This window comes from Drosophila subpulchrella, chromosome 3L (assembly GCF_014743375.2).
Source record: "Drosophila subpulchrella strain 33 F10 #4 breed RU33 chromosome 3L, RU_Dsub_v1.1 Primary Assembly, whole genome shotgun sequence".
Classification (NCBI taxonomy): domain Eukaryota; kingdom Metazoa; phylum Arthropoda; class Insecta; order Diptera; family Drosophilidae; genus Drosophila; species Drosophila subpulchrella.
In genome coordinates this window covers 12,956,352-12,977,772 of record NC_050612.1, presented here as the reverse complement: position 1 = coordinate 12,977,772, position 21,421 = coordinate 12,956,352, and the positions used below count along the sequence as shown (strand labels likewise).

At 42.3% G+C, this 21,421-nt stretch overlaps 1 protein-coding gene across 7 annotated transcripts in view; it reads left to right on the top strand.

Moving 5' to 3' along the window:
• The window catches only part of LOC119554148 (four and a half LIM domains protein 2), a 62,303-nt gene that overhangs the window by 26,981 nt on the left and 13,901 nt on the right, over positions 1–21,421 (top strand). For 2 of the 7 annotated variants that reach the window (XM_037864929.1, XM_037864930.1), the window contains 2 exons: positions 7,641–8,017; positions 8,422–8,666. In XM_037864929.1, the coding sequence (XP_037720857.1) occupies positions 7,641–8,017; positions 8,422–8,666 (622 nt within the window). Of the gene's footprint in view, positions 1–6,841; positions 7,164–7,640; positions 8,018–8,421; positions 8,667–10,910; positions 13,454–13,514; positions 13,578–13,734; positions 18,517–21,421 lie in introns of those variants that run through there. The other 5 variants (XM_037864926.1, XM_037864931.1, XM_037864924.1 and 2 more) reach the window with 5 other exon arrangements.

The window sequence follows — 21,421 nt, the reverse complement described above, 5'->3', positions numbered from 1 at the left end:
ATTTGTGTAAATCAACTTTGAAATTTAAAAAAAAAACTTTTTTCCTCGTCTTGAAAACTTAAATTTTTTGATGCAAAAAGTTTCTTCAAACAAAAACAATAGTAACTGCAAAAAGAATTTTTCAAAAATCATTTTTCTTATATTTTTTATGAATTTTTGAAAATGCTTAAAAACAGGCATTTGAGCCATATTTTTGTCCTTTTCATACAAATTTTTTCCGACATTGTCACCTTCAAAAAATCATAAAAAATATAAGAAAAATGATTTTTGAAAAATTCTTTTTGCAGTTACTATTGTTTTTGTTTGAAGAAACTTTTTGCATCAAAAAATTTAAGTTTTCAAGACGAGGAAAAAAGTTTTTTTTTTAAATTTCAAAGTTGATTTACACAAATTCGTCCTTTTCAATAAGTACTGAATGGGTAAAGAAATGTATTGTATCATTCAAACGGCATTGAAATTACCTTTCCATTGATGCCTATAGTTTACAAGAAGTAAATTCAAGTTATGAGTATACTTAACTTTTATTTTGTCAAAATACTTATGCCGACCACTGTACTTCGATAAACAATACTATTTGTTTTTATTTGTTCATCTATCTATCTATCTATCTATCTATCTATCTATCTATCTATCTATCTATCTATCTATCTATCTATCTATCTATCTATCTATCTATCTATCTATCTATCTTTCTATCTATCTATCTATCTCTCTGTCTACCTATCTATATACCTATCTATCTACCTATCTATGTACCTATCTATCTATCTATCTATCTATCTATCTATCTATCTATCTATCTATCTATCTATCTATCTACCTATCTATCCATCTAAATATCTATCGATCTATCTATCTATCTATCTATCTATCTGTCTATCTATCTGTTTATCTATCTATCTGTCTATCTATCTTTCTATCTATCTAAATACCCCAGAAGAAAGCTAGAATATGTGTTACCTTGCAAATTATTATTGAACCTATCAATTTTAATAATTTCTCTCAGTGCTGGAGTTGCAACTCCCACCACATTGTCTGTCGCTCCACGTGCACTTGTGTGTGTGTGTGTTAATGAAGAGCGCCATAAAAAAGCGACGCAATGCATGGCTAATAAGCGGTTCTTGCGGCTCTCTTGCACACCGTTTTGCCTCCCCTTTCTCCCCTTCCCCCTCCCCCTTTTGGATGCAGCAGAGCACACTTGTGCCGTGTCATTATCGCTCACCTTTCGAGCACCCCCTTCGGCCACCCCACCCACTCTCTCCTCGGCCACCCAGCGCTTTCTTCTTTCGGCAGCTTCGTGCTTTTATGCTGGGCTTCGGCTTTCCACTTCGGCTGCCGAACGCTGCGCGCAGACAGCGACGCCGACGCAGCAGAGTTCAGTTAGAATTGGATTGTTTAACGGTGCGGTTGTTGGCGTTTCTCCCTCGCGATTTGCGCGCGTTTCGCACGCGTTTTTCCCAGTCGGTTGGTTTGGCGGTGTTTGTGGAATAAATTTTAAATAAATTGAATTATATTTAATTGCACATTTTTCCGTATTCTCACCTCTTGACTTGGCCATTGACTTGCTAAAGGCCTGACGTCGGTGCGCGTATTTTTGCTCGATCTGAAGTGTTTAACATTTATTTGAATCGTAAACAAAAACAAAACGCCACGATTTGTTTACATTCCGCAGTGCGGTTTCTGGTTCTTTTATTATCATTACCGAAATATGCAAATGTCAATTGCGGGAATAAAATAAATATTGCATTGCAGGGAATAATTTTTGAAGAAATCTTCCTTGGGATAATTAATTTTTCACAATGAGTCAGTTTTGGATTTACACTCCCACACACTTGAAAATTGTATCCCACACATTGACATTTGTATTTCCTTTTTCCCTTTTCACGGCCCATTGCGCTTTTCTCAATTTTGTAACACATTGTGACCAGATTTCGCGGAACTGTAACCCCCGGAAAAATTTTGCATCAGTGCTGAGTGATAAATGTTTATGCGATGGGATCTCAAGCCGTAATAGTTCCCCTGAATTCAGTGACGTTTCTACAATTTCACTGATCCAGCTTTTTGGGTCACCCAGACTGTTGGGTTAATGAGTGGGTTTTATTCGCACTAGATTGATGAGACAATAAAATGAAGATGATTGTGAGCAATCTCACAGACACATATAGTATAAATCATAATAAATAACCGAGTATTAACGGTGGGTAAATAAAATAACTGGGTAATGAGGTGTTTGCTCTGCGATCGGTCAGATTGATAGTGATTTCTTGGAGTACATTCTGGCAAAGTTGGTAAACAGAGTTATCAGTGAGTCTATGACGTTAGGTTATCTAAGTGTTATCGGAACATTCGGTTAGCGACCCGTAAAAACTTCGGCTTTGAGAATTTTAGCTACCTTTAAAATTTATAGATTATTTTTTTTAACGGTTCTGTTTTTATGTTATCCTCCTTGTAATAGGTACTTAGAAAAGTCGTAAGCAAAATGGAAACGTTGGCAAAATATTAGGTTCTCAATTTAATTGTTCATTAGTATCATGTGTAAAATAACAATATGTTGGTTTAAGATACATGTTCTTCAGTTTCTTTACTTTAATTATATCAAACCGATTTCTTTTGATCACTTAACTCACTTTCTCATTTGATACATATTATGCAATTTCCTATGGTCTTCCTACTATATTTCCTTTTAGAAATTGCATTGGCTTAGTCGTGATTTATGCAGTGACATTTGCGGTTCATCTCTGTGGGAACCCCAGCAAGGTTGTAATAATTCACTATGCAATTTGTTGCTAAAGAATATTCTATCTGCTTGCCGTCCGGCAGCCCCAACAACTTTGAGTATAACCCCGTGGTCGTAAATATCAACTAAGCTGCCCTCGGTTATAGGAAAAAAAAGAGGGAGGGGAAAGCGGAAGGGGTTGTGCATACTATAGTGCATATGTTAATTATCCCACCTGTCCAATGATAGTGGGGTAAAAGTTTAAGAAGAGAAGGAGGGAGGGGGCATTACTACTCAGTGATTCAATTAGCGGTAGCCATACGCACATAACCCATATTTACGAGTACACAGAGAAAAAAGGGCCTTTCATTGTTGGTTTTATTTTGTTAGTTTGAGTTGTTCTTGCAAAAGTGTTTTAGATATATTTAATTTGGGAGGAGCTAGGAATCATAATATTAATATGATACGATAAGATAAGAGTTCTATATAATAATATATAATTCACAAAATGATAAAGGGCTTACATTATTCATATTTAAATGATAGATCATAGGTCAAAGTTTAAGTTGACTTAGATTTATGTTGGGAAAACTCAGTTTTCTAATTTTTCCATGTTTATTCTGTGTGCACTTGCAAGTGCGGGGGTACGTAACTATACTATATATAGGGCAATCTGAGCGTCCAACAGTAAAGTGCATTGTTCTGTTGTTGTTGGGGTAATCGCATTAAAAGTCGTTTAATCGAAAGCGAAAAAGAGAACTTTCCGTTCCGTTTGCTTCCCTTCTCCGCCCCCCTTCCATCACCTTGGGTTAAGTGGGTGGAGGTGGGTGGTGGGCGGTGGGTTCATAGGGGGTTCTGGGGGACCACAGCTCATAATTGAGATTTGTTGCACTCCGACGTTGACTTTTATGCGAGCGCTTTTATTGTTTATTGTTTACAGCGGCAACATGTAAGTGCAATTACTGCGGAAAATTGGATTTCCTTCGCAGCGGAAAAGCTCTCTTGGCTGGCTTGGAGGTTTTAGTGTTTGGGTTTTGCTTTTCGAGCGGTGAGGTGGCAAACAAATTGTTGGTCAAACAATGCTGATTGCTCTCGCTGTGAATTCGGGGCGATAGTCTGAAGGATATGGGAAATAGAAATTGGGAGGGGGGTTCTGATGGCACACAGCCCCAAAACTTTTCCAATTGCGGTTGCCGCACGGCGCTTGCCTCTATAAGCGAAAGTGACTTTGGGGCTTATCAATTGTAATTGGGGGTCCGGGTTACCTACACCCACATACACCCTGCTGCACCCCCCGACGCCCATCGCGAAAAGCTGCGGGGCCTAACAAGAAAAGTTGTCGCCGAGTTTGACTGTCTATCTGTGCGAGAGCGGGGGAGATTGCCTTCGGCGTACAGTGCGTCACAGGACCATAAAGCCCTGGTATCAGATACTAAATGAACCAATCTCAGTCCTGTTATCTGCATTAAATGATATCATATATGCATTATATAATTAATATCTTAATTACTATTATTCTAGTTAATAATAGTTGCGATTTAATTAAAGTAACTTGAACCCAAGATGGCCTTTATAGTTGATATAAATACATTTTTGATAATATTGTACTATTTTATAGATTAATCTGAAAGATTTCAGTAATATTATATTAATATTATTCAAATACTTTGACATGAATTTCTAAAACTCTTGCAAAGGCATTATATTCCATTAATTAGTTCCTTAAAAGTCCTTTAAAGTCTTGCAACTTATGGCTTGCACTGTAGCCAACTTTTGGCTTTTAATTACATTTATCTGGCAAAAGTTTCAGACCCGAAACTAGTTTTATTTGTTTTCATACGCATTTCTGTTGATTCTACAGTGTACACCATACGATATCAGTTATTGTTATATTATGATGCCCTTTTTGGCATTGCTGTTGTTGTCTGTTGCCCGTTTCAATTAAGTAAAAATCTTTGCCAGATGTTAAAGCTTAAATCACTCGCTTTTTCGCGTCTGTTTTTGATATGACAAAAAAGTCTTGTCGCAGCGACGACTCTAATCTGAAATGAACACGTTTTAATGGCATTTTAATTGTTTATTCTGCGATAACGCTGCGCATCTCCTCTCGACTGAAAACTGAAGGCAAACATGGAGATAGAGAAAGATAAAGAAAAGTTGGGAGAGCAGAAATCATTATTAACCATATTAGCACATATGGCCCGCATGGGTGCATTGTCAGCTGTCTCTCGGCAAACAAATGTGTTCCCCAAGGTCCCCAAAAACCAACTGAACTTAAAGACCGAGTTCCCATCCAGCTGCGGGCATTCTAAATTCACTCGAACATTTAAATTTAGATTCTGCCCGTGTGATCTATCTGCACTTGGAAATCTGTCAAATTCAATTTGTTTCTACATCAATAAAGGGAAGGGACATTTATTTCTGGTAAAGATTCGTTTGGTTTTAATTTTATGTGTCTTAATTTAAAATCGATTAGAATCAATTTGTGGGATTTTATCATCAGGCAGAATATTTGATTTATGTATGTGTTTGTTTTCATTATAATTATAGTTCTGATATATGTACGTTCCACTTCTCATTGATTTACAACAGATTTATACATGAATAACTCCAAACAAGCTAATCCCCAAATATATAAATAATTCCATTAAATGCTTCCTCAATCGATAACTTACTGATATAAGTCGTAAAAATATCATAAAGATAAGTACGTACATCAAATATTTTTCCACCCTCAATGTTATAATTTTCATTAGAAGCTTATCAAAATTTTATTCTGACTAGTCCATTTAATTTTAGAATATTCTTCATTTCTTGGGACCCCTAAATGTAAACATAACTTGAGCTAGATCTTGATAGAACCTCCACTTTGTGTGACACATAAACGTGACTCACTTGTACTCACACTAAAATATTCAATTTATTTGCATTACCTGGGACCAATCCCCTCTACCCAGCGGAATCAAAACCTGTTGCACTTTTCCGCATCGAAGTCGTGAGCAATTAGCAAACAGTTCCTCATTTTTCAGACAAGACCATAATAGGACAACTGGCATTTTGAGACCATATACCCTGCGTTCTATATAACCATTTGGACAATCGCCAGCCCCTGTTTCCATTTGATAGCATTTTGGTGGAAGAACTCACATCGGCTTATCTTATTTTGAACGCTAACGCAGTTTGGCCTCCGTCGATGATTGAGCAAATGGAATTTGGCAATTTCGGTTTTGGGTTTTTCGCTTTCAGCTCCCCCGATGACATCACACACCCTGATGGCCAATCCTACCCAGGATTGCCGAGTGCGTGTGTGTGTTTGTCCTGGGGGGAGACCTTTATTAATCTTATCAAAAGATGCTTTTCTACCTTTTATTTTATTTCATTGCTTGGGGCGTTTTTATTTTCTTTAAATGTCAGCCAAACGGGCAGGCCATAATCATGAGCTCATTTCAGTTGTCTTTCGATTTATGATTTACTCAAAAAAGCGAGTGGTATTTCAATTTCATTATCTCTTAAAATTATTAAAGTTATTAAACAAGCTTAAGTTTAAGTGGATTTACTTTAGTAATGTACCAAGTACATCAAAAGCTTCTTCTGTTTTTAATTCAGAAGAAATTATTTAAACTATGTTGATATAAAAGTGTTTACCATGAACTAATTTCTTCTAAATATGGATATGATGATAAAAACTTTCGGAGAGATTTCAAGTACATACAAATTTTTGTCATCGTATAATAATATAAAAGTACCTACTCTTCCCAAAAAAAATCTGATTCATAATCTAATCTGCAATTTATCTTTCTGTGTACCCGTAACGTGTTTACGCACAATTCCTCTGGTGTGGGCGTATTTATGATTGTGATTATTTTGCTTGTAGCTCTAATTGAAAAATAAGTAAACAAGCAATTATAGAAATTCCCAGCCCGCAGAATTCCTCGCAAAGGTAAAATTAAATTCTTGGATAGTACACAAATCGTATCGGCACAAAGGTCAAATTAGCACTTTAATCAAAATGTCAATAAGCAAATAACGCGCCCCGACGTGCCGAATGAAAGGTGATTTAAGCTAAACCGCGAGTTTCTCTTATTTTCGTGGAGGTGGCAGAGCGAATCACCAGAGAAGAACCGACAAATTGTGCCGAGTCAGGCAATGAGAAAAGATATTTCAACAGGGGCACATGAAAGCCAAGTTCATTAAGACAAAACAGTTGCCGTAATAGGGAATAAAAAGAAGCGGATAAAGGGGCAAAAACCCTTGGTTCAAAGTGCGGTTAAAAGTGGCGTAAAATGGTGAAAATGCTCGATCTGGACCGTCACGCAGAGTGCCCACTGTGGGCGGCACTGGCCTCCTCGGATGTCCCCTGGACGGGCATGGACTACGCCTGCCTCAACGTGCTCAGTATCTACTGCAAGGTGTTCGAAAGGAAGGAAATATACGATCTCATCGTGAGGTAAGGCTGCGGCGGGTTCGCAAAGCTGCCGCCCGATGGCGCCACACGAACTTTCGCCCCAGCGAATCGAAGCTGCGCACAGTGGAATTTTATACGAATTTTTGGAAATATTATTATTAGATATTCAGATTTTAATCATAATTCTGTCTGCAACACAACAACAACAGGGTTTTAAAAAATCAAATTGAAAAAAATGTTTTTTAATTTTCGAAAAACATAATATTTTAGGTGGTTCAAAAAGAGAGTTAATGGGTTGGAAAATGTATCTTTTAGATAACATTTTTATAGAGATACATTTTTTTAAGGAGATCTTATTTGAAATATGAAAAGGATAAAAAAAGTTTTAGAGAACGTTTTATGAATATTTAATGTTTGTGGGATTTAAGTATGTTACCAGAATTCACTTTAGTAGAACAATTCAATTTATTTTATTAAAATTCAAATACTCAACTATCCCAAACCCCTCTGATTTTCCAGGAAAACCTGCCAATCCTGCAAATGTCCTCGCGAGGCACATGCCATATACCAGCAACAAACGACCAACGTCCACGAGCGACTCGGCTTCAAGCTGGTTTCCCCGGCGGATTCCGGAGTGGAGGCGAGGGATCTGGGCTTTACGTGGGTTCCGCCCGGATTACGGGCCTCGTCGCGGATCATCCGCTACTTCGAGCAGCTGCCCGATGAGGCGGTGCCCCGGTTGGGCAGCGAGGGAGCCTGCAGTCGGGAGCGCCAGATCTCGTACCAGCTGCCCAAACAGGACCTCTCGCTGGAGCACTGCAAGCACCTGGAGGTGCAGCACGAGGCCTCCTTCGAGGACTTTGTGACGGCGCGGAACGAAATCGCACTGGATATAGGTAAGTTGCTTCCGTAAGTCTAGACAGATACTATATTTATAAAATATATTGATATTTAATCAATATCAAAGGTAAAAGGTGATAAGAAGTATTTAAAATCTCGAGAAAATATTACAAGATCATATGCTATCCTTTGAGACTGTAGTAATTAGTCTAAGCCATGTAAGTCTAGACAGATACTATATTTATAAAATATATTGATATTTAATCAATATCAAAGGTAAAAGGTGATAAGAAGTATTTAAAATCTCGAGAAAATATTACAAGATCATATGCTATCCCTTGAGACTGTAGTAATTAGTCTAAGCCAAGTTTGTGGCTAGCCTTACCTTTAATTTCCCAACGATGACCCCGCCCAGAAGGACTTAACTGATTGTGTTTTGCATTTTCTTCCGGTTGAATAGCCTACATCAAGGATGCCCCCTACGATGAGCATTGTGCGCACTGTGATAACGAGATAGCCGCCGGCGAGCTGGTTGTGGCGGCGCCCAAGTTTGTGGAGAGCGTGATGTGGCACCCCAAGTGCTTCACCTGCAGCACCTGCAACCTGCTCCTGGTGGACCTCACCTACTGTGTCCACGACGACAAGGTCTACTGCGAGCGCCACTATGCGGAAATGCTGAAGCCCCGCTGCGCTGGCTGTGATGAGGTGAGTTCCCCCAGAACTTTCTACCTACCTACTATAACCCCCTGATCCGATCCCTAATTGAAAATTATTGTGTGGCATACTTTGGGGTCGCATCCTTTAGATAATATCTGTGTGTCGTTTGCCAAATCGAGAGTGTCCGTGTGAGTGAGTGCTCGCTGTCACGGGCTCTGGTTTTTATCGCCCGCCACACGCAGTTCTCGTTTATTGCATAGGTGCGGCTATTGCCCTTTCCAAAGGTTATGGCATTTTCATTGAACTTCACTTTGGAACCGCGGAGGAGTCGGGGACATCCTCCGGCTCCTGCTCCTGCTTCTGCTCCTCGATGCAGCGACTCGGCGATGGCGATGGCAACAAAGAAATGAAAGCAGTTCATTGGCAGCATTGGCTGTTGACGTGTTGTCATCCGTCGAGCGGAAGTTCATTGCGAGTGAGCCGGAAATTTGTGGCAATCGGTTAAGGTCAGAGATTGGAAAAATCACTGAAGGTATCGGGTTTTGATGGCTGCAAATTGGTACAGCTAAAGAAGCAACTAGAGGAAAATATTTCCATTTCAAATAAACATATGTTTGTGATCTTAAATTAACATTTATTTAGATTAAAAACATTTATGAGATGCGAGTATCAATATGACAGTCGAATTTTTCATAATGGTGTTACCTGTGTCTTTTTCATTTAGCTAGTCAAAGTGAAACAATTAAATTTGAAATTTTCACAAGTATAATATTTAAATTTCAAACTTTTGCCAAATATGTGAACAAATTTGTTTATTTCTTTTGTATATCTGAGGTGTTTATTAACCAATAAAAAAGCTTTAGAAAATATTGAAAAGAGTTAAAAATAGTATCTTGAATTTTAGTAGCAAAGCTTTTTCATGTGGAATTCTATCAAATATTTATTTCCAAATGCTTACCGTATTTTCATTTAATTTTAATTCATTCACTGCATTGATATTTTTCACAACCCATCACAAAGAAACACTTTCGCTTTCGCTGCGAAAAGCTAAATAAATCAGCACCCAGACGACCCATATATTCATATAAATTTATGTATTTTTGGCACAATTCTCTAATGACAATCAGTTGACGAAAATAAACAAATGAATTCAGAAATAGTTGGGCCATAATGTGGGGCAAGAACACAATTATGTGCCGTTTGACAATAATTATTATACTGATTGTGGCTATTGTTGGCGGTGCATAATGTAAAGAAAACATAGAAGAGAATCGAATCGAATCGCAGAGAAATTGGTGAGAAAGAGTAGGCCGAAAGCTGCTGGCAATGTTAGTGTCAGTGCCAAGTCGAAATTTATGGCAAACATTTGTGTGCAATCCGCTCGGAGGCGGAGAAATGGGGCGTGGCGACCCTGGCCCCAGCCGCTGGCCATGCCAAAGAAAAACAGATTTGCAAATGGCTAGAACAGTATGAGCCATTCATATATAAATAAGGCATCCACAAATATTTGATTACTTATCATGTACATCATTTGGTTAACTACAGGCTCTAAAAACTTCAAAGCTAAATTAATAAATGAAAAAAGAATTCATAAACCAAGCGTTAACATGGCGTATGCGTAATTTTTCAAAGAAGGTTCTTAAAAAAGATATAGTATTTACATTAAATGAAATGGGAAGGGAATGGAGGGATATGCGATGTTCAAAAAATAATATTGGTATACAAATTTTAAATTGTGCCACGGAAATCTATAGGTTTTTAGTGTCACTCTAAGAAGTGTAGAAAAGTATGCTATGATTTTGGTTTCATTCCTATTTTCCTAGTTATAATGCCGTGACATCTAAAATAAAGTTCTTTCAATCATATCGTAAAAATAGTTAAAAAATAATCAAAAAGTCTTGCGATTTCCGATTTTGTACATAAAATAGGAAAATTGTTAAATCCTACAAAGTAATGTAATTTCGAGTAATTAATTTCGATTGGCGCCTCCCAACTGATTTATGGCCATGTCGCTTACTGTTCTCCCGCACGAAAACTGCGAGCAAAGCAGAAAGTGGCGAAAAGTGTTTTGTGGAAAACAGCAATCGAAGCGAAGACCAAAATAGATCGCCCCTTGAAGAGGGGGCGCGGCAGGTGGGGTGGGCTGGTTTTGGGGCTGGGGTGTCGACTAAACTGATTAGAAAATCCGCCTTGGCCGATTCCGATTGCTTTGGCATTTGACACAGAGGCAGTGCAGCAGCGGCACTGGCAAGGCATTTGTGTTGCCAAATTGCCAGCGACAAAAGTCACCGACGTCTTGTCAGCTGGTTGGGCTCTCTTTTTGCTGGCCGTCAATTAGCGCCGTTTGCCATTTGAACGGATTCGGTTCTTGGCGGTTCTCTCGCCGCTGAATCACTCCCCTAGAAATTCTCTAGAAATCGTGGGACCCATGGGCACTTGCTGCCGCCGGGGCATTAATCAGTTGCAAGACGATCGATTAGCGGAAAACAAGAGCCCGCCCGTGCAACTGCAGCCGCCTGGCGATTGCCCATTTTCCGATTCTTCTCTCCCCGTGACACGCGCTCTCATAAATCTACTCAAAAACGTAGATAGATAAATAAATAAATAAATATCGATGATTGGTCCAATGATTGGCGAGCGAATAGTGAAATAAATATTTTTCGAATTACCTAATCGACTGGCCATTAACGTGAGTGGTGTGAGTGCTTCGAGTGCGTGGTGAATATATTTTATATAATACGCGTTAGCCGAATCGTTTCTCGCCGCGATATACTCTCATTGCATCGGCGAACGTTGGAGGATTCGGATTCGGACTCGATTTTGGGCATTACGCAATGGCCGCTGAAGAGGCGCTAACCGGCGTCGGCGAGCTGCTTTTCTCGCTTCTTATAGGCTACCTGGGCGCCCTGGAATTCGCCTTTGTGGCCCGTCATCTCTACCATTGGTCCTTCCGGCATCCCTCGGATTCTTCTGCCGATGCAGCCGCTGATTCCGAAGAATTGCCTCGTCTGCGTGAGAGATTAGAGAAGGAGATCAAAGAAGCGGGCGAAAGGGAAGCCCTAGCTGGCACCAATGTCATGCAGGATGGTGTCCTCTATAGCAATGGAATCCGGGTGGATCCTGCTGGTGAGAAAAGAGAAGCTCTGGCCGCAGAATTGGCTCGCCAACAGCAAATCGAAGCGGAGACGCGACGTCAGCTGGCCGAAGCCGAAGCCAAACTGGCTGAAGAAAGACTACGGGTCCAGAGAGAGAAAGAGGAAGCGGAGGAACAGCAGCGGAAGCTCGTAGAGGCCGAAAGACAGCGCGAAAGAGAGCAGGCGGAGAAAGAGCTGCAAGAACAAAGAGAGGCAGAGCGCAGACAGCTAGAAGCAGAAGAAAGCGAGCGTAAACAGCGCGATATCCAAGAGAAAGAACGCCTAGAGAACGAAAGAAAGCTGATAGAGGCCGAACGAGAACGGGAAGAGAAGGAGCGAAGACTGCAAGCGGCGGAAGAGCAGCGCGAGCGGGAAGAAAGTGAAAGAAGAATCATCGAGGCAGAGCGTCAGAGGGAGCAGGCTGAAGCAGAAGCCGAGCGCCAAAAGGAGATAGCCGAGCAAGCCAGGCTCCTTGTTGAAGCCGAGGCAGCCGAGGCCGAGCGTCGTGTTTTTGAAGCCGAGCTCCAGAGAGAGCGAGAACAAGCCGACGAAGAAGAACAGGCCCAACGCGATGCGGAGATTGTAGATCGTCTTTTAGCGGCGGAAAGAGAGCTCAGCATGAGCGCCACTGAGAGCGAACTGGAGGAAGACGTTGCCATCGCAGACCAGTCACGTCGCCTCATCTCCAGCAGAACGGATCTGGAGCAGAAGCAGCGGATGATCGAGGAGAATGCTCGACGCTTCCTTGAGGCGGAGGAGGAGATGGTGATGCTGCAGCAGCGCCAGTTGCAAGCCGCCCATAGCAAGGAGGAGGAAGACGAGTATGCCGGAATGGAGCCCGTGGTGGAGGAGCCGTGTGTGAAAAAGATGGCACCACCCAGATTTCAGGAACCACCGGAAGAACCGCTAATGGTGCAGAAGGTGAAAACCCAATTTGGCCAAGGAAGCGGTTCCGAAGATGGCTACTTGGTGAAGTCGAAAACCCTGAACTTCCCAGGCGTCTCCGATGAAGGTTCCTCCGTGGAACCCTTCTCCAGCCAACAGTCTTCGTTCAGCACTCAACCCTCTGAGGGTGAACGTCCTGAACCCGAGGGTGAAGATCAAATACAGGATGTCCAGTATACCGAGGACTACCTTCGTTCCCTGGATGGCATCAAGAATCGTCCTTTGGTCCGTGAAGATGGTTCAGGCAGGAGACGAGCCTTCAAGAAACGCCGCTCCAGTGGCAGCTCCAATTCTTCGAGAGACTCACGCGCCTCCCGTGACGAGGAGCTGAAGATGTTCACCTCGCTGGAGGAGGAGGAGCTACGTCATGGTGAGCGGGAAGACTACAATCCCATAAAGTATACGAGTGAGCCCACCCTGAAGGTCAAGTCCCACCGACGTCACAAAAGAAGTCCAGCAAAGGATATAAGATCACCGGCAGAGCCTAGTGGATCACTGGAGATGCTCGGCGAGGAGAGCACTAATCCCTGGGGTGAGGTGGTACCGGAGCACTATAAGGACACCGAGTTCTGGAAGCGGGAGAAAGCTCTCTCCATCGACGAAGAGGAAATCGAACTGGAGAGACCCTCCAGGGGAGAGGATGTGGAGGACGAAGCCACAAATGAGCCCAAATCCTCCTCCTTTGAGGAGGCCACCGAGGCACAAAACGAACAGGCAGTGGCTGCCCTGAAACAGCAACTTTCCAAGGAGCAGGTGGTGAGTAAATGGAATTAGCTGGCCAGGATCTTTAACCAATGGTTTATTACGTGTCTGTTAGGACAAGGAAACGGAGAAGGACAACTCGCAAGCGGTGGAGACCAGCGACAGCAACAAAGCCAATGTAAGTGCGTAGGACAGACACCTAGCACCTCCTAACTCCCACTAAAACCGATCCAAACCCGTTTCCACTGCCGCTTAACTAACATCCCTAACTGCTTTACCTCTTTGCTTTCATATATGGCTATCGCTTGCTTTCCCGCTTCTCCTTCCCTCAAAAGCTGCAAACCTCTTCCGCAACAGAGGAGCAATCAAGGGTCGGTTCACCTGGCTTGCGACGCAGTCCGCGCATGGATGAAATGGAGCACTACCCAGAACGGTGGTCCGCCAGTCAGGAGCAGCACACAAAGCAAGAACAGCAGCCGACGCGAGCAGCACCATCCATCAATGTCCAGCAACCGGATACGGCACCTTGGCGGGATCAGTACGGACTACTTATGGAGGGTCTCAGCGATTTCTACGACTTTACCGCCTCAGTCAACCCTTCGAGATCCCGTTCTGCTTCGCGTAATCCCTCACCAGCTCCCAAGAATGTGGCTAATCTTATGAATGTGGAGGAAGAGCGATCGCTAGAAGTATTCGACGATACTCAGGAGGGTGTAGCGGCAGGTGAACTAAACTGTGAGTCTGTGCTGCAACTCCTGGAATCGAACTTGAATGGAAACGAATCCTCGAATGAGCAGCTACAAGTGCAAACTGTAGCCGATGATGCTAGGAATGGGAATTCCATGGTACCCATGGTATATCAGCCCCTAGAAGGGGCTTCACTTGGTTCTACTCTAGAAGAGAGGGGAAGGGAAAGAGAGCCTTCCGTGGACAGGACACAATCCAGACCACGATCCCGATCCCGTTCGCCACTTCCCACCTCGGATAACCTAGAGAAAAGCATCCACAAACGCAGGGAGCGACTGATCAAACAGAACGACGAACTTGCCGAACGTCTATCCCAATCTAGTTCCGAGGGTTCCATGGAAATCGAAGCTAATGGTAATGGTAGACTAAGCTCAGAGATCACTCTACCACAGCCCGTGATAGAGATTAATGATATGGCCGATGAACCCATGGAGGATGCCGAAACTACACCAGAACAAATGCGACTCTTTGTGGAGACTTTGAGGGCTGAGAGGAATCATCGCTCCAGATCAAGATCCCGTTCACGATCCCGTTCTCCACTGCCAACAGCTGATAATATAGCTAAGAGCTTGGAAAGTAGACGTATAAAGCGCATCCAACACAATGATGAGATCTTCGAGAAACTTCAAGAACAAATGCCATCACCAGAGATTATAATAGAATCGGCTTCACCTCCAAGATCTCCGCTTCCCCTGCCCACCGTAACCATAGAAATTGTGGAACCACCAGAGGATAGTGCAGCCCAAGTCGAGGCAGAACCCGAGGATACTCCGGAGAGCATGGCCAGACTGTTTGAGCAACTGCGTCTTAACCGAGTGCGATCCCATTCTCGATCCCGATCACGTTCACCACTACCCACAGCCGCCAATTTGGAGCAGAGTGTGCAGAAGCGACGCGAGAAGTTGATAGCCCAGAATGATCAGTTCTTCGAGGTGCTACAGGAAAGGGCGAGGACCCCGGAGCCCGAACCCCGTTTAACAGTGGAGTACGTCTATGAGTTTGTGCAGGAGAAGGACGATCACATTGCAGAAAGTCGCGACATGCGATCCTTGTCACCATCTCGCTCGAGATCCCAGTCACAAGAAGGGGAGCCCGATGACTTCCATTTGATGCTCAATTTGGAGGGCAGTGAGTTGCGCACTCTACGCAAAAACAGTGAGGAGCTGGAAAGTGTCCTGGCAGCGAGTGTGAGGCAGAGGGAATTGGACCTGGAAGCCCTGGAGAAACTGCACAATGCCAATGAGGAAATAGAGTTGCGCGTGCTCAGTCCAACCAATTCGGAATTGGAGAGATTGGTTGAGATGACGCGGGAGAACCCAGATCTAGATCGTACGGTCTCCGAGGTGGCCAGGGATCTGCAGGATGAGCTCGTGGCCAGCGGTTTCAAGCGCTCCACCTATGTGGGTGAGTCCCTTGATCTGGGAAGTGATCAATTTAAGGAACATCGGCGCGAAGCAGCTCAATTTCAAAGATCCCGAAGCCCATCTCCTGGAATGAGCATGGATCTCGCTCGAGAGCAGGCGGCAGCCCAAAGGGAGCTCCAAGCAGCCATACTAGACTCCCTTACCGATAACCGATTGGGCGCCAAACCTAAGACCTTCTCCGAGGAGAGAACTGGCGAGTCCCAGGAAATCTCTGCCGCCCAGCTGGATGATTTACGTCATCGTACCGCCGAGTTCCAACGTTCTCGTAGCCAGAGTCGTTCTCCGCTGAGAGAAGACGATTTAACCCAATTAAGGGACATCGAAGCCGAGTCGGCTAAGAGGGAGATGCAGGATCAGTTACTAGATAAGTTGGCTGCTTCTACCATTAATTTCGAAAACTTTTCTCGGCACTTGAATGCCGATTTTCTAGACAGCGAGAGACGGGCTTCTGACTCGGCTTTAATGGGTGATCTAGAACCTGATGAATACCATCACTTTCGTCGCTACTCACTCGCCCAGGAAGAGCCCGTTGAGGAGTATCCCAGCGATGACTTTGTCTACATTTCCCAAATCGAAGTTCGAACTCTCACTGGGACCAGAACTTGGTTAAAAGAGGATTTTTACACCGAAGAACCGGAGGACTTTCGTAATTCAAAAAGTCCGGTAAAGGATGAGGACTCATGGGCGAGAGCCGTTTTGGCTGCAGAGGCGGAGGCAGCTGAGTTCGATGCCACCAATGCCATCTACAGCTATGACATTGTCGGGGACCATGAGAGTCTGGATCAGGAGAGGAGTAGCTCCAATGACAGCGAGGACACACGACAGACAGTGGTGGAGATCGATGACGACGATGAGTACGAGTTTGAGATGGACGAGGGAATCTCGGATAATAATGAACGCACCCAACCGACCGATGAATCCCATCATGACACCTCCGAATGTGAGGAGGCGGAGAGGAATGCCGATCGATATGAGAATCGGGGAGCTCAGGATTGGGAAGAGGTTGAGGATGTGGAGGACTTCCTTGACTATGGTTTTGATGATGGCGCTGTGGGCGGAGCAACACCCTATTCCGATCCAGACTCATTTATTGAACAGATCTACAATGAGGCCATTAAGAACAGAAAGCAGTCAGGCATCCTAAGGGAGTACGAGACCATGGTTCAGGAGCAATTGCCCTCCGATCACAGCGAATCGGATAAGGAAAAGTCGGGCTTTGAGAGTGAGAAATATGCCCTGTGGGCCAAGACCAGGGAGCTTGAGCGATCCCATTCTAGTACCCGACATTCAGATGTGGATGTTGCCTTGGGTTTGATACCAGAGAGCGATCATCGGGAGTCTGAAATACGTTATTTGGGGGATGCTCATGTGGTGGCCCGACAATCTACAAGGTTGCGAACTCGTTATGGTTTTAATCCTAAACTAGATGTGGGTGAACTAGAAGATGATATCGAGGTGGATCTTAACTACAAGCCCAAGAGGGAGTACAACTGGCGCAAGAACTTCAAACTAGATGACAATGACGAACAGGAAAATAATGACCAGGATTTAGCAGATGAAATTGAAGATCAGGAAGCCAGAGATACGTTTGAGGAGGAATTCGGCTGGCAGGAACAAGAACAGGAAGAAGTTCTTGATCAGGAGCATGATGAGCAAATGTATCTGAATGAAGAAAACGGTGAAATAGAACATGTGGAACTATTGGAGAACCGGCGAATCAGTCTTGGCGGTGAAAGTATCACCCTCTTCAGTCGCAGTCCCGTTCGCGAAATTTTAGCAGATGTGCCAGAAGAACTTCCGCAAGAAGAAGAACCACCCGAAGAAAAGCCAGAAGAGGCGGCTCCCTTGGAAGAATCACCCGCTGAGAAGCCCAAGAAAAAGAAGAGTAAGAAGAAGCTACGCAAGGGATCCAAAACTGAGGAAGAGCTAAGGGATGATAATGATTCGGACACTCAAATGGGTTGCACTCGGCGAAATGAAGACCAGGAAACTGCAGAGCCACCAAAAAGAAAGACACGCTCCAGGCGAAGCTCCAAAGCCAGCCTGTCCAACGAAGAAGCCAATGGAGGATCAGGACTCTTTTCACCGCGGAACAGTCTAGCCTTTGTGGGTGAATCCTTGGAGGGCATAGCAGAATTTGAGCCAGATGAAGAGCAGTCTACAAAGAAAAAGACTAAGAAACGCAAGAAGACTTCAGCAAAAGAAAACAAGGAGGAAGCTAGGGAGGAGACCCAACCCAAGGCTACAGAAGATTCTCATCTAGATAAGGCTTTGGCTGCTGCTCTGGCGGAGATTGCTCCCGTTTCGGTGTCCACAAATTTGACTCCAGAATCCACACAGCAGAATCTACTGTCCACCATCAGTGCTGGACACAGTGTGTGTATAACCCCAGCATCATCGGTTGAGGAGATTGGAGAATCCCCTCCATCTACTTCAGTTGCAGTTGTGCCCGCGCGATCCGTTGTGGACACCTTTGACATACTCAAAGATGCCAACTTCTATCCACTCTTCTAGCTCGCTTGGTTTGAGAACTAATCTTCTAACTTCACACTCTATCACTCATTTGATTTACTCTCTATCTGTTTCTTATAGACATGTTCATAAGCCAAGTCAAGCCAAGCACAGTCCAGCACAATCCAGTCCAAGCCACATCCAAAAACCGAGCACGCTGCACATGAAATCAGTCCCAGTTCAAGATCCAGTGTCCAGAAACCAGCATCCAGCCTCCGCTCCTCTGACTGAGGGTAAACACCCACCCACGGGATCCCCGATCCCGATCTGTATAAACCATGTATTATACTAACGACCCAGAAAACTTTGCACCCAAAAAGTACCGAACGATTGAAGGATTGTTTACCAAAGCTGTTAGTCTATTTAACGATTTTGTCTTTATAAAAATGCCGAGAATAAAAGCCAACTGAATAAATGAAGAAAACATTTCGTTTAGACTCTGGTTGCTAAAAATAGTCATACACCCCACCGAATTTCGTATCTGCGCTTTGTGCCAATTCTGCATAGGCTACCAAAATACTCGGGCATTGAGATCATTCATACCGCAGCACTGGTGTCATCCATCCATGGGTTACCAAGTGCAACCTCAGAGGAAGAGGGACCATAAATCGTCCCACAATTGCCCATATAATTGTACACAATATATCTGTGGCCCAATTTGCAAATTCGCATGATGTCATCGTTTGACATACGGCTAATACCAATGAGCCCGGTGATGGGCCAACACATAAATCCCAATGGGAAATGCTCGCCATATAGATTTACTCGATTTTTAATGCTCTTGTCATTGCGACTATAAGCGAAACAAAAACAATCTGTCATGCACACGAATTATATATAGTTTCTTTAGAGCATACAGTGGGATTTCACGGGTCTTATGTCTGAATAATGGGTCTAAGGTCAGGGCTAAGTGGCTTTATGTATGACTCGAATTTGTCTAGGAAAATATGGGAATATATGATGGTATTTATTAAAAATGTATATTTCATAAAGCGGAAAATATATGGATTGATTATTTTATTTTTTGTAATATAAAATTGTTAAATTGTTAAGTAATTACTTCTATCTATACAAAAATCAATGGAGCTATTCTTAAAATAATGAACGACTTAACAATGTTAATGTGTCTTATTTACTAGGCTTTTAAGAATAATCAAGAAACATTCTAATGATAGTCTTCCATTTAATTAATTTCCAAATGATTTTCTAGTTCTTCCCCAAAGTATGCAGTGTTCTGATCCCGAAAGTATGCTAATCTAAGAGAAAATGATCCAGCTTCTGAAATTCATTCATTCAAATCTTTTGGTTTTTGTCAGTTTTGGGAAATATAATATTTTTGCAGTTCTCTACCTTGTTTTTTTCGCAAAATGCCCCTGTCAAGTCCGATGTGTCGTATCCTTAGTCAAATTAAGTTAAAAGTCAGCCAGTGAAAGGCGACAAAGGTTCGCCGAGATAACAAATTATCTCAACGACTGTCAGCCCGCAAAAGGGAAATTGAAAATGAAAAATTCCCAAAATATTTATGACAGGCCAACAGGAAAGTGTGTCACTCGAGTGATTTGTTTACGCAGCTCACTTGGCTTTGTTCTTCACATTTGCACTGGGGAAATGGGCCATTTGGAATTTATTTCTGTAAAACTCATTACGTAATGCATCCGTACGGCAAAAAAAATGTATCTCCCCGAACTTGCGTTAGAGCCACATCCAAGCGAACACGGCGAAAACGCTGCCAAAAAGTCTTATTCAATAGTTTTGTCTTTGACATGAATTCATTTTTCTTGCGGGGCACACTTAAAAGCCTGCGGTTATATTTTCTTTCATATTTTCCTCATAAAGTACAAGTGTATATTCTATATAGTACTTGTACTGCTGGTGGAAAATTGGCTTAAATAATTTTTTTAAAAATTCACTTGAATTTTGTGCGTTCAGCTGGTAAATATAATTTCTGATTCGGTGACAGTAAAATGAAACACCTTTTTCCACACGAACAGACATTTGGTTTTGCATTCCCAAAATACATCAGACAGCACTGGCTTGCACTTGCGTATTTTTCAATAAATTTCCAAAAAACATGATTTTATTCGATTGGCCTCGACCAAATTAAAGACATATTAAAAATGAGCCAAATTAAAATCAAATCTTTTTGGGGCGCAGCTGTTCTTAAACTTGAACTTATAGACAACACCCCCATTGGTTGATTTACACAATATAGGCTCTTGTCTTGAGAAAGTTTTGCCGTTTCGCTTTTGATACTCGCTCAATAAGCCAGAAATAAAAATATAAAAATACGCTGGAAAATATACGCGCCTCTCTATATATGTGAATGTCTGAATTTATGACCCAATTAACGCTTTAACGCCTGCGTGAAAAATGCCAAATAATCGTAATGGGGAGCCAAGGGAGGGACGGACAGTCACATCACGCAAAAACTTTTTATCAAAGATTCGCGAAATGCAGCTTATTTTTAGACCAACTTGCAGATTGCATTACACTCGGCTCCATTGCAGTTGTTGTTGCTCGTGTCTGAGGCGAAAATAGCAACAACTAATATACACATGCGATGCATTATTCTATAAGTATGTGCATATGCATATGCCCAAGCACGAACATATATCATACTATATATGATTGAAAGGAGCATGGTCAGCGAAACTGAGTTCGCACACAGAAGTTAGGCCGGAAATATACTTATATTGGAATGAAAACATGTAAAAAAGCGAAGAATATTTCTATACTTTTTAAAGAACATATGAAAATATGTTATATGTGTTTTAATTTCTGGAACCTATACCTTTCCATAGGATATGCTATATTTTAATAATATTGTTAGTCTCTAACTTATTATTTTCCTTTTTCCGTTTGTTAGTTCTTGTTCCATCAATTTTCATGTTTTTTGACTTAACCCTGATTTGTTAAACCATAAATAAAGGAAGGCAAAGTAATCTACAAATGTTTATTAGAGCCATAAATTCCCCATCACAGCAGTGAATCAGTTTACATGGCATTACATTACATTAAGGATCTTAAGATCTACAAAAGTTTAAGCAACGATAAATTGGTATAAACCAAAGATTTTATTTTGTAATTTCAATTTTTATTATGGAGAATATTCCCTTGATATTTGTAATTCATTAAACCCCCTTAACATTTCCCAACCCACGTCACTGGTACATTATTATTTAAGCCATAAATCCCCATCACAGCAGTGAATCAGTTTACATCAACATTTTGATTCTTAAACAATATATATATATTTTTTTTGTGGTTGCTGCCCTCTAGCCAGAACATTTCACGAGTTGTTGATTTTGTTTATTATTCATTTCGATCAGACGGGTTTTTC